The 19562-nt window shown below is 35.3% G+C and overlaps 1 protein-coding gene across 1 annotated transcript in view; it reads left to right on the top strand.

The window, feature by feature from the left end:
* Nucleotides 1-19562, top strand: part of Orc4 (origin recognition complex subunit 4) — a 150865-nt gene that overhangs the window by 66613 nt on the left and 64690 nt on the right. The window contains exons 5-7 of the mRNA XM_090405112.1: nucleotides 413-461; nucleotides 4483-4631; nucleotides 17595-17768. Of these exons, the coding sequence (XP_090261238.1) occupies nucleotides 413-461; nucleotides 4483-4631; nucleotides 17595-17768 (372 nt within the window). The remainder of the gene's footprint in view (nucleotides 1-412; nucleotides 462-4482; nucleotides 4632-17594; nucleotides 17769-19562) is intronic.

The raw sequence follows: 19562 nt of genomic DNA, 5'->3' as shown, positions 1-19562 counted from the left end.
TACAGTTGACTGCATTAAAGCATCATTGCATTTATAATGCAGTTGTAAAATTACCGTTGTTCTGCTCTGCTGTAAGCAGAACCATGCCAAGACTATTATTCAGTGAAATAGCAAAAATGGTTTTTCAAAATCACTATAAAAAAATTTGAAATTTATGGTATAGTTGTCCATGTTTGGCTATGTAAAAATTATATGTCAGTTTAAATAAAAAAATGTATCCCTTTTTATATTATATTAGCTCTTTAGTTATGAACATGTAGCATGTTTATAATTAATGAGAATAATGTATAAAGGTCTTCTTCAGTTATGAGTTTGCTACCTATTTATTAGCAGTTATTAGAGTAGTGTGCAACAAAACAGAAAATTACAAAACCGAAAATTGTATGCATTAAGCTCTTGTTTATTTGCCTAGGGAAGTTTTGCTGAAAATTTTGTTTTTCTTCTGGAAGCATTAAAAAGTGGTAAGCCAATATTTTTTCATCTTAGTGTGTTTAAATGTATATAAAAAATGGACTTTGGTTTAAAATGTTTTGCTTTTACTCTTATAAAAATATACAAAATATTGCTAAATGATATTAATAAATAATCAAATATCAGAATTAACAAGTGGATTGTACACAATCATGAAATAGTTTTTCATAGCTGTATTCTTGTATAATGATACCATTATTAGCAAAAACAACTGTGGGTATGATTTTCCATTAAAATGATCTGATCAAAAGAAATACCTATTATATCCTTTCATTAATTGTTGGAAGTTTTTCCATTTGGTTATACTATAAATTAAAGATGCCAAGAAATTATATTCTTGGTTTAATCCTTTATCCAAGTGTATGCAAAGTTTGCGCCTGAAGTATTTTCAGGACTGAGCAACTCGTATATAGAAGTTCAAGACTTCACATCACATGCCTTACTATACTTCGTATCATTTGATGTTGATGTATTATTTGATGTGACGTCATTAGCTTCTATATACAAGTTGCCCAGTCCTGAAAATACTTCAGGTGCAAACTTTGTTTGCTTACACTTGGATAAAGGATTAAACGAAGAATATAATTTCTTGGCATTTTTAATTTATAGTATAACCAAGTGGAAAAATTTCCAACAACTATCTCTAATCCAGAGTATTTTAATAATAAGTTGACACCTTTTGGCTACTCGTATATAAAAATATGACTTCTGCATTACTTCAACCCTTGATATCACCTCTGGGTCTCGCTGCCACTGATGGGACCTCAATAAAGGTCGAAACTGATCTGGCAGTGACCCTTCCTATAATGCATAGCGTTGCACATGTCTGCAAGGACGTGCTTTGCATTATCACCTCTGGGTCTGGTTCCCACTGATGAGACCTCAATAAAGGTCGAAACTGATCTGGGTAGTGACCCTTCCCATAATGCATAGCATCATACATGAAAGTAAGGATTTGTACTTTGATAAATGGGATACTAAGGCAGGTGATATGAAGCCATTAGCTTTTATATATATGAGTTACCCAGTCCGGAAAATACTTCAGACACGAACCTTGTTTGCTTAAACTTGTATATAGAAGCTAACATAATATTAATAATAACGCTTGTATATAAGTCACAAACCTTGTTCGCTTACACTTGGATAAAGGATTAAACCAAGAATATAATTTCTTGACATGTTTAATTTATGCTTTCATTAAATTGTCTTAACTAGAGGTGTATTATCAGTTCAAATAATTTCACCAGTAAAAATGATCCAGTCATCCATCAACTAGTATTTAATGCATCACAGAAAACTACTTCATCATGACATACACATGTGTATTATATTATTAAGTCATATGGCTAAATATATGTAGTATAATGAGGCTCTTATAATTGCCACTTAACAACTATAAGATCCTGGAATACAGTTTAAATACCATGCAATAGAGTTGAGTTTTGGACTGTTCATAATTCCTTATTTTTGTGACATCTAGTATGATTCCCATAATAAATACCATCTACTACTGCCTAAACTCAGAATTGAAATGACTGAACAGAATTTTATAGAAGCCATACAAATTTTGTTGAATTCCATCCATCCATTGTGGAATTATGATTGGTTTAGATTTTTTTGACAGATTTTGTCAGTTAAAATGATTCTATTAAGGAAAAATTGAATTACATGGACATAGGCTAGTGTGCATCCTAAATACCATATTTTAGTAAATTCCATCCATCTAGAAAATAGTTATTGCTATATAATTTTGAAATGTTTTGCCCTTTGAGCCTCTGCAGATGATTCAACTGGAGAAAAATTGAGATTGGTCAAGAAATTTTGAGGATCTCAAATTTCTGTAAAATCATTCTAGCCAGAGTCCAGAAACAACTTGGATATGGACTAACTTATACAACCAATCTAATACATGCATCTTGATCAAATAGTAACCATGTTGTGTGTTCAGGATGGTCACTCTGTACTGGGTGGTAGGTAGCAACTGATATCTCTGTAATACTCAAATGGAATATTTACTAGAAGAAGTGGGACACTGGATAACTTTGCTTAGGTCCATGGTATATATATATATGTGGTGGAATGAAAGCAGGCACATGATCACTGGATGCAACATCTTTTGGAAAGGTGAAGTTTATTTCCACTTTCATAAATAGATCAATACCACCTGATGAAGCTAAATAATCACAGCAGTTATATTTTCCAAGGAATCGGAGAAATAAAAATCACTCATGAAATCATACTTTTTTTAGGTGGCATCACCTAGGTGATCTCTGCAACCCTGGGTTTTCTATACCTTTTCAGCCTGAAACTGAGTTAGGCATTTTTAGATCATGTGCCTGAGTTTTTCTCATGGAAACTTTAGTCACCCTCCATTAGAAAACAAAAAACTAGCCAATAGTTAAAGTTGGTGGAATGGATAATATACCTGCTCATGAACCAGTAGGTCATGGGTTCAAATCTCGCTTTGTGCATAGATGTTTGTGAATGTCTTTAGGTAGCAGATGAAATTCATTGCCTGTCTTTTGACCACAGGCTGCTTATTGGATGCCTGAAGCAACTTGAAAAAAAAGAAAAAAGTTGTTTGGTATTCATAGGAGAGTTTCTGGTTATCTAACCCTTAGCCCACCACAGTATTAAATGTATTGTAAACTAACAACTTTCACATTGGAGTTGCATAAAAAAAAACCTTTCCACATCTTGAGACGTAAACACAAGCTATTCATAATCAAATATGACGAGATTTCACCATTAGCATGCTATTTCATGAAGCCAGTACACTGAGTGAAATATAAAGCCTCTGGAGTTATGTGCAATGACAAATGTAAAATGTGTATCCAGTGACCTTATTCGATTTTCAGGCTAATTTTAAATATCTTGTTGTCAGCATTATATGATGCTGTATTATGTGAAAACAATTTTTAACAATATGAAGGAAAAAGCTAAGCTATTTTTGGATATGGAGCAAATCCTTTTAATAACTAGGCTAAAACAGTTGAAATTGAGGTTTAAAAAGAAGAATATTAATTAACATACCTATGTCTTTGAAGGTAAGAATGGTGAAACCTTGACAAAGACTTGATTGGAGCCAGGACGGTGTGCAATTTAAAGTGGTGTGTATGTACTAGATAGTGATAAGTGTAGAAAATGCATGAAGATAGACATGAATTTTAAAACCAATGATGAAAAAGTTAAAACCACAAAGATCAATTTGTAAACTTTGGATTTCAAAAGAACTGAGAATAAAAAATGTATTGTTTATATATGTCAAGCCAGCAGCAAACATGGCAGGTGCTGGCTGTTTCGTTAATATTAACACATCCTCAGATGATTAAAGCAATAAAATAACTGTGAGCCAGCTGTGTAGCTTTTTTTGTTACAAAGTGTTATATTTTTATATTACTCACAGTGTAGAGAGTAATTATTTTGTATAATTGTCGCGAAGGGGATCGGATCTTTTTGTGTTTATGGCATATTAGGTGTTTCTTATTTTAACTTCTCTATACTATGCATTTTATAGATTTACAGTAAGTTCAGTACTTAAGAATTCTGGTTTTTGCTGTATTCTTCTGTTGTTTTTTTTTCCTATAGATTTTCATAAACTAAAAATGTGTTTCTATTTTAATTCTGTGGACATGAGGCTAATTTTTGGTGTGCCTCTATCCACGAAGGTTTTGGGAATCTATAGTACATTAGTAATTGGGTGATCTAAGTTTTTTTTTCTATTTGATTAATTATTTGGATATTTATTTTTGTGTAATTCAGAGAACTTTTTTAAGCCACTTAACACCCTCAAACAAGCAGGAAAGTAGTCTCACACTGTGCAGTTTATCCCCCCCCCCCCACACACACATATCATTTGTTGGACATTATTGCTGTGCCGGTTTGGGTAGGCATTTTTTTTTTTTTCCATAAAATATAACAATTGAAACATTAAGCAGCTTTTTTTTTTTTTTGAATTTGTGTGTATATGCATGCATATATTATATATTAATCATATTATTGATTATGTAGGACATCAGAATAGCAAGTCAGTTCTTTTTATTTTGGATGAATTTGACTTATTTTGTCAACATAAGAACCAAACCCTGCTGTACAATATGTTTGAAGTTGCTCAGTCATGTCAAGCACCAGTAGCTGTTATTGGACTTACTTGCCGATTAGTAAGTATTAAAGTGCTTATTTTAGTGAGTAGTAAGTCTTTATTTTTAACTGCATTACTTATTAATAAGAGTGTTATATATTTACATTGCTCAGTTTATAGGATCTGTTAGAAGCTTAAACAATTGGGAGTCTGAAAGAAATATTTGGAACCAGTGCCTTCTGATCACTATTAGAATTTAATCTTCAACTCATGTTGTGATATATCCCATTAATTAGGACTAGGATTACTGAATTAAGTTGACCTAATTGTACTGTGGAATTAACAATATAGAATAATTCTTTAAGATTAATCTTAAAGAATGTAAAATGTGTTGTTCAACCTCTGAGGAAACCAGGTCAACCAGTGAAAGTTACTACTTAAACATTCTCAGCATAACTAATGTGAACACTGCCAGTATAGAGAAATGGGACGGGGGAGTCAGCAGGAGGACTAAATAAATATTGTATGGACATGATATTATTCTAAGATCCCATGGAGCTACAGACTCATCTAGGAGGTCATTTTATCATACACACAGATCATACTGTGCCTTAAACACATTCAGATTCTCTGTAGACACCATTCACAAGCAATGCATTCCATTCATTCACAACTCTCCATGCAAAAACCTGCTGCTCACACCCTTATACATTTTCCAGGGATGACCTCTTGTTCTCCCCAATCGCTCACCATTTTATGAAAAACCTCTTCATTGTTAATCCTATAACAACCCCTTATTAACTTGTACATCTCTATCACATCGCACCTCTTGCTCCTATCCACTAGACTCTACAAATTGCATCATCTCAACCTTTATTCCTATTCAATATTCCAGAGATTAGAAACTATTTTGGTCAATCGCCTCTAGACCTCTACAACATCTCCATCATTTTTGAAACCCAGGTGACCAAATCTTTTAACTATAGTCTATATGTGGCCTAATCAGAGCCTTGTACAAGGGGAACTGGAATCTCCTTACTGGCAATGATGTGGGACACTGATTGCCAGAATTCATTGTATTGTTCTTACAATTTTGGCAATATGTCTTCTAAGTTTTAGATCCTTATTCACTATCATCCCAAGATCTTTTATTTCTTTCATCTCCAACAATGTATCTCCACCAAGAGTAAATTCTATATCTCATCTTTATTTTCCAATTTTAAAACCTTACAGGGGTGCTTAAGGGTCAAAGCTATATAACTGAGTCCTAGGAGACCTCCACATAGCCTTTAAAGGAATGCAGAGAACCGACCAGGGCTTCTGACCTAATGTCCAATCCTCACCTTCTCGTGGTGCACCCTGTTGTATCTACTTGAATACTGAACGAACGAGGATGGGCTGACAATTTGGGATTTAGCCGACAAAATTATATTCTTATTGGCTTAAACCAATAAACAAAATGATAGTACAACATGACAAAATTTCATGCCGGCTGGGGCGTTGCCCAGTTAAACAAGGCCCCGTTGTTTTTGCCAGGGAAACAGGGCGAACAGCGAAAAGTCAGCTACTGGAACAAATCTGAAAGCACACCCCAACTCAACATCACCAGAGTTAAAGATCGATACTATCAACATAAGAAGCCTGAATGGCAAAGAAATAAAGCTAGCTGAGGAACTAGATAAGTACCAGATCGACATAATAGGGGTGACAGAAACAAAAAAGACAAAAACTGGTGAGATCTTTCTGAGCAATAAATACAAAATGTTATATTCAGACAATGACAATCAAGGAAAAGAAGAAATAGCCATAGTATTCAACACAAAATACGATGCTAATCACCTCGAATGGCAGGCAGCGTCAAGTAGAGTGATGTGGACAACTATCAGAATGGGGAACTGGACAATGAGACTTATTTGTGCCTATGGTCCCACAGAAGGTTCTACTAAGGTAGAAGTGGAGGAATTTTTTGAGGCTCTAGAAAAGCTACTGACACGATGAAAAAGGAAAAGTTGGTCCTTGTTGGGAATCTAAATAGCAGAGTAGGAAGTTATTGTCAAATATACAAAAATATTTTGGAAAAATTTGGAGAAAAGAGCAAAGCTAATAATAATGACAAATAATACCTGTTGGATTTCTGCTCAGGACATGGACTGGTTATTACTAACACCATGTTTCAACATAAAAATGTGCACAAATTCGCATGGAGAGAAGAGGCAAGGAATAAGAAAAGTCTCATTGACTATGTTATTATTGATAGTGATGTTTTCTCACTGGTGCAGGACACCAGAGTGTACAGAGGATTTGAAATTGGAAGCAATCACTATTTAGTCTTGAGCAGGATAAAATTGAATTTCATATTGAAAATTCAATATGAAAATTAAGAAAGTTTTAAAGCGAATAAAAGTTGAGCAGCTCTCAGATGTGAACTGTAGACTAAAATACATAAAGATTATTCAAGAAAAAATGAAAGAGTTTGAGAACAAGAACCAAACCTTGGAGATTCAGTTGCAAACCTTGAAGAAAACCCTGATTGATTCAGCCAGAGAGGCATTTGGTGAGGTTGTCTGCAAGGATAGAAAAATCATAACTCCATGGTGGACACAGGAAGTTAAAGCGGCAGTGAAGAAAGCATATCAAAAGTTCCTGGCAAATAAGTCAGCTTGTGCTCTTAGAGAATACAGAGAAAAATGTAAGCAAGCTAAACACTATGTAAAACTAGCTAAACAAAAGTCATGGGAGGACTTTGGCAAGAATATAGAAAATAAATATCAAGAAGGTGTTAAAATATTCTGGAGGTTGTTGAGGAAGCTTAGAATTGGAGGAAAGAGTGCTGTAAAACGAGTTAGAGATGATAAAGGTGGCATGAAAACGGGAGAAAAAGATATTCGTGAAGTATGGAGTAATTACTTTGAAAAACTGCTAAATGAAACAAGCAGTGATAGCACAGTGGTAAAAAAACACTGCACAGGCATACAGTCAGGAATACATATCCATACTTGAAGCAGAAAAAGCCATCAAGGGCTTGATATGTGGAAAGACAGCAGGAGTAGATGATATTTGACCAAAAATGCTGAAGTATGGTGATATAAAAGTCTTACAGTTGTTGCACTGCATAGTTCAGAAGGCCTGTACAGAGGGATGAATTCGTGATGATTGGAGTAGAGCTCTAATAGCCTATATATAAAAAGGGAAATAAAACTGAATGTAAGAATTACATACTGAGTGTTCTGAGCAAGATTTATGCCAGTATACTTGAGAAACGGTTGAGAAGAATTGTGGAAGAAAAGCTTGGTGAAGAACAAGCTGGATCTAGGCTAAATAGAGGCTGTCAGGATCAGATCTTCACTTTACGACAATTAGTTGAGAAAGCATGGGAATATAACAAAGATCTGTATTTAAGTTTTGTCGATCTGGAAAAGGCATACGACAAGGTGCCAAGAGAGAAGCTATTCAATACGCTACAGTTATATGGTGTTAATGGGGCATTATATCAAGCAATACTTAGTCTTTATTTGAGTTGCAAGTCAGCAGTTAGAATTGAAGTATGAGAAGATGGTTTAATGTTAAATCTGGGTGAGACAAGGATGTACATTATCCCCTCTGTTATTCATTATCTATATGGATCACATTATGAAGGAAAGTAGTATTAAACATGATATCAGAATTGGGGATGCTAATGTTAGCTCTTTGCTTTATGCAGACGATGTTATACTTCTAAATAAATCCGCTACAAGTTTGCAAGATTCCCTGACTAAATTGAATAAATGTTGTAATAGATATGATATGAAGATCAGCAATAAAAAGACAAAGACAATGAAAATAGGTAGAATTGTTGAAAATGCCAACTGTGTTTTGAATGGGGAACCTGTCGAACAAGGTAAAACATTTCAGCTACTTAGGCACGAATTTTGATGAAGATGGCAAATTAAATATGGAAATAGACAACAGAATCAACAAAGCTGGTATGGTAGGAAGTCAATTTGATAAATTCATATGGAATAAGAGAGAAATTAGTCGGAACACTAAATTAGTATACAAGATAGTGTTCAAATCAGTTTTAACTTATGGATCTGAGAGCTGGGTCAGAAGTAAAACACTTGACCAAAGACCGCAGATATGAGAGTTCTCTGAAAGACTAGAGGCGTGAACAAATGGCATCAATGGTAATATCATAAACGAGGATATTAAGAAAGAACTTGACATTGTCAGCATCAATGAATGCATTAGCAGAGCTAATCTCAGGTGGTATGGTCACTTGAACAGAATGGGTGAGGAAAGATTAGCAAAACAAGTTTTCTCTGCCAGGTTGGCAGGAAAACGACCTAGAGTCAGACCAAGATATAGGTGGATTGATAAGGTACAAAGTGCCTTAGTTGATAGAAATATAAGATCTGATAATGATGTTGGAGTCTTGACAAGTAACAGACTGATTTGGTGGAAAATTGTAGATAGGAAGTTACTAATGAGGTAAATTTTTCATGTAGTACTGTCTTATCCTGTATACCCCTTGAGGGTACATGTCTGGAATTTGCTGTGATTTTATAACATTGAACTGGTATCCTCTCCCATGTCCATTCACTCAGTAAAGCCACATCTGCTCTACTCCTCAGTTTGTCCCAACTTTGTATCATCTACAAACAACTGTATATTCCCATTCAAATCTTCCTCAATATCATTAACATACATGTTAAACAGCAGTGGTCCTAAAACAGACCCCTAAGGCACACCACTAGTGACTTTCCTCTTCTGGGATGTTGCTCCCCCATACACAACTTGTTGATATATATATCGTACAGCCCATCTCCAGTCCAGTGCACTAGTCTAATATCTAGCTCCATCCAGCTTGACTATCAACTTATCATGCAGTAATATTTATGAAACCTTTTGTAAAGTCTAAGTATATTGCTGTGTATCCCTCTTCCACATCCAATGCTGTTTGGTAATCTACTTCCTTATTGAAATAAGGAAGTAGATTACTGAAACATTCCCCTTAGCAAATCCATGCTGTCCATCAAAAGATAATACCATTGTTTTCAACCCAATTCTGGATCCTGATTCCTACTAGCCTTTCCAATACTTTAATCACAATATCTGACAAATAGATTTGCCTATAATTTGATGCTTGAATTCTGTCACCTCCTTTATGAAGTGGTAGAATCTTTCCTTTTCTTTGGAATCTGACCCAGTGTACGAGGGTGGTCTCAAAGTTCTCGGCCTCGACCATAGATGGGAACACTATCGGGAAGATTTTTTTTTTCTAAGTTGGTACATCTGTCATAAGCATCCATGTGAAATTACAAGTCATTCTCTCAAGTAGTTTGTTTTATACAGCTGTCTGAAGCAAAAGTGTCATCTGTATAATAAATTTAGTTTAATCCTTTATCTAAGTGTAAGCAAACAAAGTTTGCGCCTGAAGTATCTTCAGGACTGAGGCAACTTGTGGTAAAGGTGGACCAAGCTCTCATCACTCCTTGTCTCAGTATCTCCCATAATGCAAAGAACATCTCCTTGAGGACATGTATAATGCTATGCATTAAGGGAAGGGCCACTATTAAGACTGGTTTCGACCTTTATTGAGGTCTCGTCAGTGGTAGCCAGATCCAGAAGTGGTGATACTAAGGCAAAAGCAACAAAGTCATATTTACCTATACGAGTTACCAAAAGGTGTACCACCTTATTATTAAATTACTCTGAATTTAGGGAAAGATGTTGGAAGTTTTTTCCCACTTGGTTTGACTATAATAAATTTAGCTTAATCCTTTATCCTTTAAGTGGAAGCAAACAAAGTTTGTGTCTGAAGTATCTTCGGAACTGAGACAACTCGTGGTAAAGGTGGACCAAGCTCTCATCACTCCTTGTCTCAGTATCTCCCATAATGCAAAGCACATCTCGGTCCTGAAGATACTTCAGGCACAAACTGTAGGATATATTTGAACATGAACGTGTAGGATATATTTTGCATGAAGAATTGCAAATAAAAAAGCTTTGTGCAAGATGGGTGCTGCGCTTGCTCACATCACAGCAGATCAAAAATGCATTCGCATGAAAATCTCTGAATAGTGCTTGGAGCATTTTAACAAGAATAAAAACTGATTTTGTGCATCAATTTATTACTATGGATGAGACTTGGGTTCACCATTACACATCAGAATCCAAATAGCAGTCAAACAGTGGACAGAATCTGGTTGTTCAGTGCCAAAGAAGACAAAAGTCAGTTCCATTAGCAGGAAAGGTCATGGCATTGGTGTTTTTGGATGCTAAAATCATTTTGTTTATTATCTTGAAAAGGGTAAAACAACAACAGGGGAATATTATTCCAATCTTTTAATCAGTCTAGATGAAAAAATTAGTGAGAAAAGACCTGGTTTGCAGAAGAAAAAAACTCCTCTTTCATCAGGACAATGCACCTGCCCAGAAAGGTGTTTTGACAATTGGAAAATTAAGGGATCTGCACTATGAATTGTTGGAACATCCACCCTGTTCCCCAGATTTGACTCAGTCTCTTCCTAAAACTAAAACTTTTCCTCGCTGGTCAGTGTTTTTCTTTGAATAAAGAGGTGATTGCAGCTATAGAAGGGGTATTTTGCAGATCATACTGAGAACCACTACTGGGACGGGATAATGGTGCTGGAGCATCGCTAGAATAAATGTATTAGTCTTAAGGGAGATTTTGTTGAAAATAAAAATAATTTTGAAATTATAAATTCGTTTTTTCATTGTTGGACCGACAACTTTTCAGACCACCCTCGTAATACTCGTATTAAACAAATATGTCAAGATGTCAACTCGCTGGCACATTCCTTCAAAATACATGGTGATATATCATCTAGTCCCACAGCCTTATTAATATCAAGTTTGCTTAATTCCCCATGAACTCTTCCTCACTCACAGTCACTTTTTTTTTTTTTTTTGGCTTCATTAGCTAACTGCTGCTCATACTGAACTTTTGCTACTTTTACCAAACAAGTCAACTTCCTTGCCTGTTCTTTGTATTCCTTATGAATTGATTATTAACACTCCTCTTATGTTGCCAAAATGCCTTTTTTTCTCTGTATTGCATGCTTAATCTTTTTATTCATCCATTTAAATTTTTTTCTAATATAAGTGTCTCATTATAATTTTATTACGAAAAACAGAATGGGTGAGGAAAGATTAGAAAAACAAGTGTTCTCTGCCAGGTTGACAGGAAAAAGACCCAGAGGAAGACCAAGACATAAGTAGATTGATATGGTAAAACGTGCCTTAGAAGATAGAAATATAAGATCTGATAATGTTAGTCTTGATGGAGTAACAGACTGATTTGGAGGAAAATTGTAGATAGGAAGTTAGTAATGATGTAAATTTTTCATGTACTACTATCATATCCTGTACATCCCTTCAGGGTACATGGCAGGAATATGATGATGAAAATCTTCCGTGGACTGAAATTAGTTTCAGTTTTGGAATTGCTCTGCTATAATGTAAATGCAAACATTAGTTATATATATTCTAAATAATTTACTTTAATCCTTGGCCACTTTCATATTATCAATATTTCACAATACTATATACATTAAAATAATGCATATTTTACAATTAATTAAAGCAGTGTGTATTTCACCTGAAAAATTTTCAAGAAATACACAGTAAACGTTTAAAAGGCAAAAATCATGTTTTAATAAATCAAATGTAGGGAAAAAAAAACTTGTTTTGAATGCTCATACTAGGTGCAAGTTGCTGACCTGGTTGGCCAAGTGGTTAGCGTACATGCTCTCCAACCAACAGGCTGCAAGTTCAAATCCTGTGATTTGAACTTGCAGCCTGTGAGCATGGATGTTTGTGATTGCCTTTAGGTGGGAGATGAATTTCATTGCCTTGTGTAAGACCACTATCCTACTTATTGGAAGCCTGAAGTGGCTTGAAACCTTAGAGCAGGGTGTCCAGACTATATTATTATTTCACACCTCCAGGGAGCCCAAAGACTCATCTACAACTCTGTCTCCATCACTCAATCCACCAACTAACTGCAACTACACGAATGCCATCTACCGCCGACCACCACTAGTATTTCCACAGACAATCACAAACATCCATGCCCATGGTGGGATTTGAATCCGCAGCCTTTTGACTGGAGAGAAGATACGCTAACCACTAGGCCATCCAGGCTGGAATTAAAAATTCCTCATCTGCCTACAGTGTAAAATGTAGTATAGCTTTACAAGTAACTTTTTGTGGGTAGAAGCAACATAAAAAAAATATATATATAGTCAACTCTCACTATAGCAAACCTTTTTTGGCCACAGGAGTAGTCTGTTATAGCAGATAATTTAATATAGTAATTTTTTAAAGAAAAGCATAGTACATGTGGAGCTCGTTTTGGAATATTTTGGCAGTTTGTTTCCTGTTTCCTTAGATGACTGACTGTACAGAACACTTTATTCCCTTACATTTAAAAAAAAAAACAAAAAAACTTGTCATCAAATTCCTTATGTTTACCTTCAAGGGATATACAGGAAAGATGTTTTGATAGTACAATGAGTTTACATTATTGCTACTTTTCCTGTCAACTACTTTTTTCCAAATTATTTTATTTGTTAGATCTCCAGTTTTGTGAGAACTGTTTTGATCTTCTAAGGCACTACATAAACCTACTAGTTTTTTTATGCCATCCTGGCAGCAGACACCTGTTTTATTAATCTTTTCTCTCTCTCTCTCATTATGTTTATCACCTTAGATTAGCTTTGCTCATCCCTTTTTGAATGTTAATGACATATTCGTTTCTATTGTCTGCATTTTTAATATAGCACTGCCATCTATTCACTCTCCCTAATTTAATTTCTCAAACTCATATTTGTAGCATCTGAACTTTGATCAACTATTTTCACTTTCTGATTCAACTTTCAGTCCCATATGATAAGTTGGAACACTCTCTCATATGCTGTCAGTAAGAGTAATAAGAGAAAAGTTAGTCAAAACAATTAATGTTTTGACGAATTTTTCACTTTTATCTGACTCCTTAGCATATTAGCTTTACTTATACTGTTGTGTAATTTCCATCTTGTCATCTTCACTAAAATGGTGCCTAAATAGAAGAAATGCATAACTTATTTTACAGGTTCTCTGTTGAGAATGCAGGTGATGCTCCTGTATTTCTATTGCTGATTTTCATGCCAGATTTGTTACATCAGTTATTCTAAATTAAATTCTGAAGGTATACTCGATTTATTTAACTATATAACATCATCTACATAAAATAAATAGCTGAGTTGAATATCTGCACTCTTGATATTGGATTTAATGCCATATTCCTTCATGAAGTGATTTATGTGCCAGACTGATTGGCCAAGTGGAGAGCATATTCATTTTACAGCAAACACCACTGCTTAAGCACACAACACAGTCTTGACTACTGTGCACAGATCTTGGTGATGGGGTGGAGGTATAGCGGATCCATCGGCCAGTGACCAAGATGGTAGCAGGTCTATGGAATGAACTTTATGAGAACAGGTTGAAGATTTGTGGGTTACAAAAGGGTGATATGATTGAGAAATTCAAATTACTGAGGGGTTTTTACAAGATTAATTCAAAGGAAATTTTCAGAACAGGTGCTGGGAGAACTAGGGGCCATCCCTGGAAACTGAGCAAGAGTGTAGATAGCAAGGGTGTTAGAAGTAAGTTTTTTACTTGGAGAGTGGTGAATGAGTGGAATAAGCTGCCAGAGTCTGTTGTGGGTGCCATGACTGTGAATGAATTCAAAGCTAAGTATGATAGATACTGTGCAAATGCTGAATAGTTCTTGACATGACATGTTTAAGGACTCCTTGGAGTTGCCCGTAATAGTAATATTATAATATAGTCTTCTTTGTTTAGTCAGTAATCACAAAACAAAATTCATTGCTATCAGAAAACATTCCTCAGATAAATCCTCCAGTCAGTTCTAGATCAACACTTAGCTTTCAGCCCTGTAAATAAAGTACTGGCCCAGTTTTTTTCCAGTTTATTCTGGGCCTCTCTCTCTATCAAATTCCTAGAATAAGTCCTTCAAGGACTTGCATTGGATCTATTAATATGGCCAAGCCAGATGAGTTATTTTGTTATGATGTTATTTCCTGGAATGGCAAAAGAACTGATTCCTTACCTTTCTTCTAAGTTAGTGATATAGTCATTATATGGTATTTTTAGATGTAATTGGACCTCATTTCAAATGTGAGCGTCTTTTCATCCTTTAAAAGGGTTCAAGTTTCACTTCCACATAGGACTACTGAATTAACTAATCTGTCAATAAGATGTGATCATTTAAGTTTATTTAACAAAGTTAAATAGATGTAATATATTGATCTTTGTTATTTGACAATATTGGTTTCAGTTTTTGAAGCACGTGTTGCTTTTGTAACAAGTATTTCAAAGTGTGGTGAATGTGGAGATGATGAATATATTTAAGGTGTGGTATGCAGTAGGAACCTCCTGTGATGAGTTTTTTTGGCTCATTGAAGGACTGATAATAGTAATAATATTAACCATACACACATACAGTATGCCTGACAAATATAGACAATCTTATTTAAAAGAACATAATTGTGCTTTTTTCACAATATTATTACCTGAGACCTCCAGGGAGTCAAGGACTCATTGAGGGAGGCTGTAAATTACCCAACCCAGCTATCATACCTTCCCTTACATTCATTTACACTAGATGCACTCACTACCCCTAAGGGCAAATTATTCCATTCACTCACTGCTCTCTGGGAGAAAAACCTAGCTCTTACCCCTTTTTTGATTGAGAACAACCTTAACTTCCATGGATGCCCCCATGTTCTCTTCCCACTTTCCATATAACGAAAAATTTCATCATTTGAAATGCTATAACACCCATTCAAAAGTTTATAGACCTCTATCATATCACTCCTCTTTCTCCTCTTAACCAAAGTCTGCAATCCACATACTTGCAATCTGTCCTCATAATCTAAATTCCATAATCCAGATATAATCTTTGTAACGCTTCTTTGCACCCTTTTCACAGCTTCTTTATCCGCATGGAACCTGGAGACCAAATCTACGTGCAGTAATTGCACAAAATTGGCACAATTTGATAAAGAGGCAAAATGACTTCCTTATCCTTACATGTCAAGGTTCGCTTCAACATAGTGATTATCCTCTGAGTTGTATTTGCAACTTTTGCTATGTGACCGTTGAACTTTAAATTCTTATCCACCAATACACTGAGATCCCTAGCCCCTTCAGTTTCTTGTAGCATAACCCCTGCTAATATAATATGCTGCTGGAACTCTAATCATGCCAAAGTACATAACTTTACACTTACTAACATTAAACTGACAGCCATTTTCATTTGCTCAGGTTTCCAGTCTATTGAAATCATTTTGTAATTGCTGAATATCAGTAGCCTGATTGCCCTGCCTATCTTTGCATCATCAGCAAACAATTGCACATCTGATGATAGACCCTGCTTGATGTCATTAATGTATAGATTGAACAATAATGGCCCAAGGACTGAACCCTGAGTTACACCACTGGTTACCTTAAATCTGGCAGATTCACACCCACTGTATACCACTTTGATATCTGTCAACCATCCCCTGATCAAAATCAATAGATTATATTCCAATCCCATATCCTCCAGTTTACGCAAAAGCTTATCGTATGGTATCCTATCACATGCATTAGAAAAATCCAACATTATCATAGTGTATCCATTCCCTTTATCCAACTCGGCCGTAACATTGTTATAAAATATGAGCAAATTGCTAAAACATGACCTTCCTTCAGTAAACCCATGCTGTTCCCTGCAGAGTATAGAATGCTTGTCTACCCATTTCTGTATGCGAGTTCTTACCAACTTCTCTAAAATCTTCACTACCACACCAGAGATACTAATAGGTCGGTAGGTAGACACATCAGTTTTTTCACCACCCTTTTGCAACGGAACTATAATACATTCCTTTCATTCCCGAGCTGAGACTCAAATTATACAAATGTGTGAAAGGCCTAGCCAATTCAGCTGAACATTCCTTTAGCAGACGGGCTGATATTCCATCTGTCCCTATTGGCAAATTCTTATCCAGGTATGCAAGAGCTCTTCAACCTCATTTTTACGAACCTCTAACTCTTCATCCAACGTAGCAGTAGCACTGTGCACCATACACCTGGTTGATATATCTTAGTAAAGTGAGCATTCAATATAATTTCATTTATCAAAAGAAACCAATCATTTTAAGCACAAATCAAAATTGGTACAATTTGATTAAACGCTGTGGTATACCTTACACATCTTATGTTTCAATGCTTTCAAGATCATCAGCATACACACACACACACAGAATTTTAGTAATAAGATGATACCCCTTTTTACTACTTGTATATGGGTAATATATGACTTCTGTATTAATTCAACCTTGGTATCTCTTCTGGTACTGGCTCCCACTGATGGCATCTTGCTTCCCAGGAAGTAGAGTAGTTCTGCTCAGTTGTGGGTTTTTGTCTGCCACTGAGCCATTGTTCTCTCCTGGAGTGATTCAGATCAGAAGTGATGAGTTTGGTAGTGATCCTTTAGCATTACTTGGTGAGATTTACAGTGATCTATAAGATCACTCAGAGTTTTTGGAGATAAGTACCTTCAACCCAACAGTACCTCAGTAAATGTCAACACCGGTCTGGGTAGTGGTCCTTCCTGTAATGAATAGCATTTCGGACATTATACATGTCCGAAATGGTGTGTGTGTGCTTTGCATTATGGGATATAAAGGCAATTAATATAGTCATTAGTCACTGTATACAAGTAGCATAGTCATAAATGTACTTCACATGCAAACTTTGTTTGCTCACACTTGGATACAGGATATAACAAGAATATAATATTTTGGCAAGTTTAATTTAATTGCAACCAAGTGAAAAATCTTTCTACAAATTATTATAATAGATTTTTTTTTTTTTTGTTTTCTAGTAGTTTGCTATAGTGTGCAATGAGTTTGTGTTATATTATGCAGCATTGTTAAGAAGTTTTTGCTTAGTGGATTTATATGATGTATCATTCGCTGTTTTATTATAGGATGTGATTGAATTATTGGAAAAGCGTGTTAAATCACGGTTCTCTCATCGGCAGCTTTACTTGTTTAACCAGTTAACTTTTGATAAATATATTGAAATATCCGTAACATTTCTTAGCCTCCCTGATGACTTTCATAATTCTGATTTGAAAGAGGAATGGAATGCCCATATCAAGGTAAGATTATGCATGAAGGCTTTCCTGAATATAGTATTATATTAACTGCTGTAAGATTAGTTATATGATAAAACAAATTTAACACAGTCAAATGTATGCTATAAGTACACATGACTACATCTAATTAAATGCATCGTATTTCTTAAGTCTGATTTACTCTCATATTTCTATCACATCTCCATCTTCTATAACAAATCACTTCTGAAATAAATGAACTGTGTTAATGGAGTTTTGGTTTTGATAAACCTTTATTCTTGTCAGGAGTTTTTCCACTTGGTTATACTATAAATTAAAGATACCAAGAAATTATATACTTGGTTTAATCCTTTATCCAAGTGTAGGGAAACAAGTGTGTGCCTGAACTATTTTCAGGACTTGGGCAACTCGTATATTGAAGCTTATAACTTCACATCATTTGCCTTAGTATCCCATAATGCAAAGCACATAACATTACAGGTATGCATTGTGGTCTTTGTAGTGACCCTTCCCACAATGCATGGCATTGTGGGAAGGGTCACTACAAAGATCAGTTTTGACCGTTATAAGCTTCTATATATGAGTTGCCCCAGTCCTGAAAATAGTTCAGGCGCAGACTTGTTTGCCTACACTCGGATAAAGAATTAAACCAAGTATATAATTTCTTGGTATCTTTAATTTATAGTATAACCAAGCAGAAAAACTTTCAAAAACTATCTCTAATCCAGAGTATTTTAATAATAAGGGGTCATACCTTTTGGCAACTCATATATGAACATATGACTTCTGCATTACTTCAACCTTGATATCACCTCTGGGTCTGGTTCCCACTGATGAGACCTCAATAAAGGTCGAAACTGATCTGGCAGTGACCCTTCCCATAATGCATAGCATTATACATGTCTGCAAGGACATGTGCTTTGCATTATGGGATACTAAGGCAAGCGATGTGAAGTTATAAGCCCCTATATATATGAGTTGTCCCATTTCCGAAAATAGTTGGACAAAATTGTTTTTAACACTTGGATAAAGTATTAAACCAAATATATAATTTCTTGGAAATACTGCAGATTGAACATTTTTGTCAGAAAGTTTCAAGAAGCTTTTGAAATACTACACACTCTTACTGAATGCAGTAAGAATCATCCTGCACCTGATGCAAAATAGCAGTATTTGGAATATTGATATATTCAAGGGGAAAAAAAATTGTCGCACAATAAAACATGAAAATAAGAAATAAATAATGTAAAATGAATATGATTATGTACAAGTTGATTAACTGTAAATATAGCTCAAATGTTTAGAACTGTAAATTAACTTAATCATATAGATCACATGCATCCAGGAAATAAGTGTAGTGTATCTTTACAGCATCAGTTGTTATAAAGATACACTCTAGTTTGTTTTTTGTTAATGACTTTTACAAAATGCTCTCTAAGAAAGATGAGGTATTTGTTTTAAAAGTATACCATCCATAATGGGGTGCTTAAGGGTCAAAGCTGTATTACCGAGAGGAGAACTCCACATAGCCTTTAAACGAATGTGGAGAACCGACCAGGGCTTCTGACCTAATGTCCAGTTGTCATAGTACATCCTGTTAGGTATCTATCTGGATACTGAACGAACAAGGATGGGCTGGCAATTTGGGATTTAGCCGAACAAATTGTATTCTTATTGCCTTAAACCACAATATTAAATGATGGTACAACAAGACAGAATTTCATGCATTTGGGGCGTCGCCCAGTTGAACAAGTCCTCATTGTTTTCACCAGAGAACCAGGGCAAACAGCAAAAAGTCAACTACTGGAACAAATCCTA

This window comes from Typopeltis vanoorti, chromosome 15, assembly GCF_054136105.1.
Source record: "Typopeltis vanoorti isolate ZY-2024b chromosome 15, IOZ_Tvanoo_1.0, whole genome shotgun sequence".
Classification (NCBI taxonomy): Eukaryota; Metazoa; Arthropoda; class Arachnida; order Uropygi; family Thelyphonidae; genus Typopeltis; species Typopeltis vanoorti.
The sequence above is the reverse complement of the archived record's forward strand: the minus strand, read 5'-3'. Positions and strand labels throughout refer to the sequence as shown.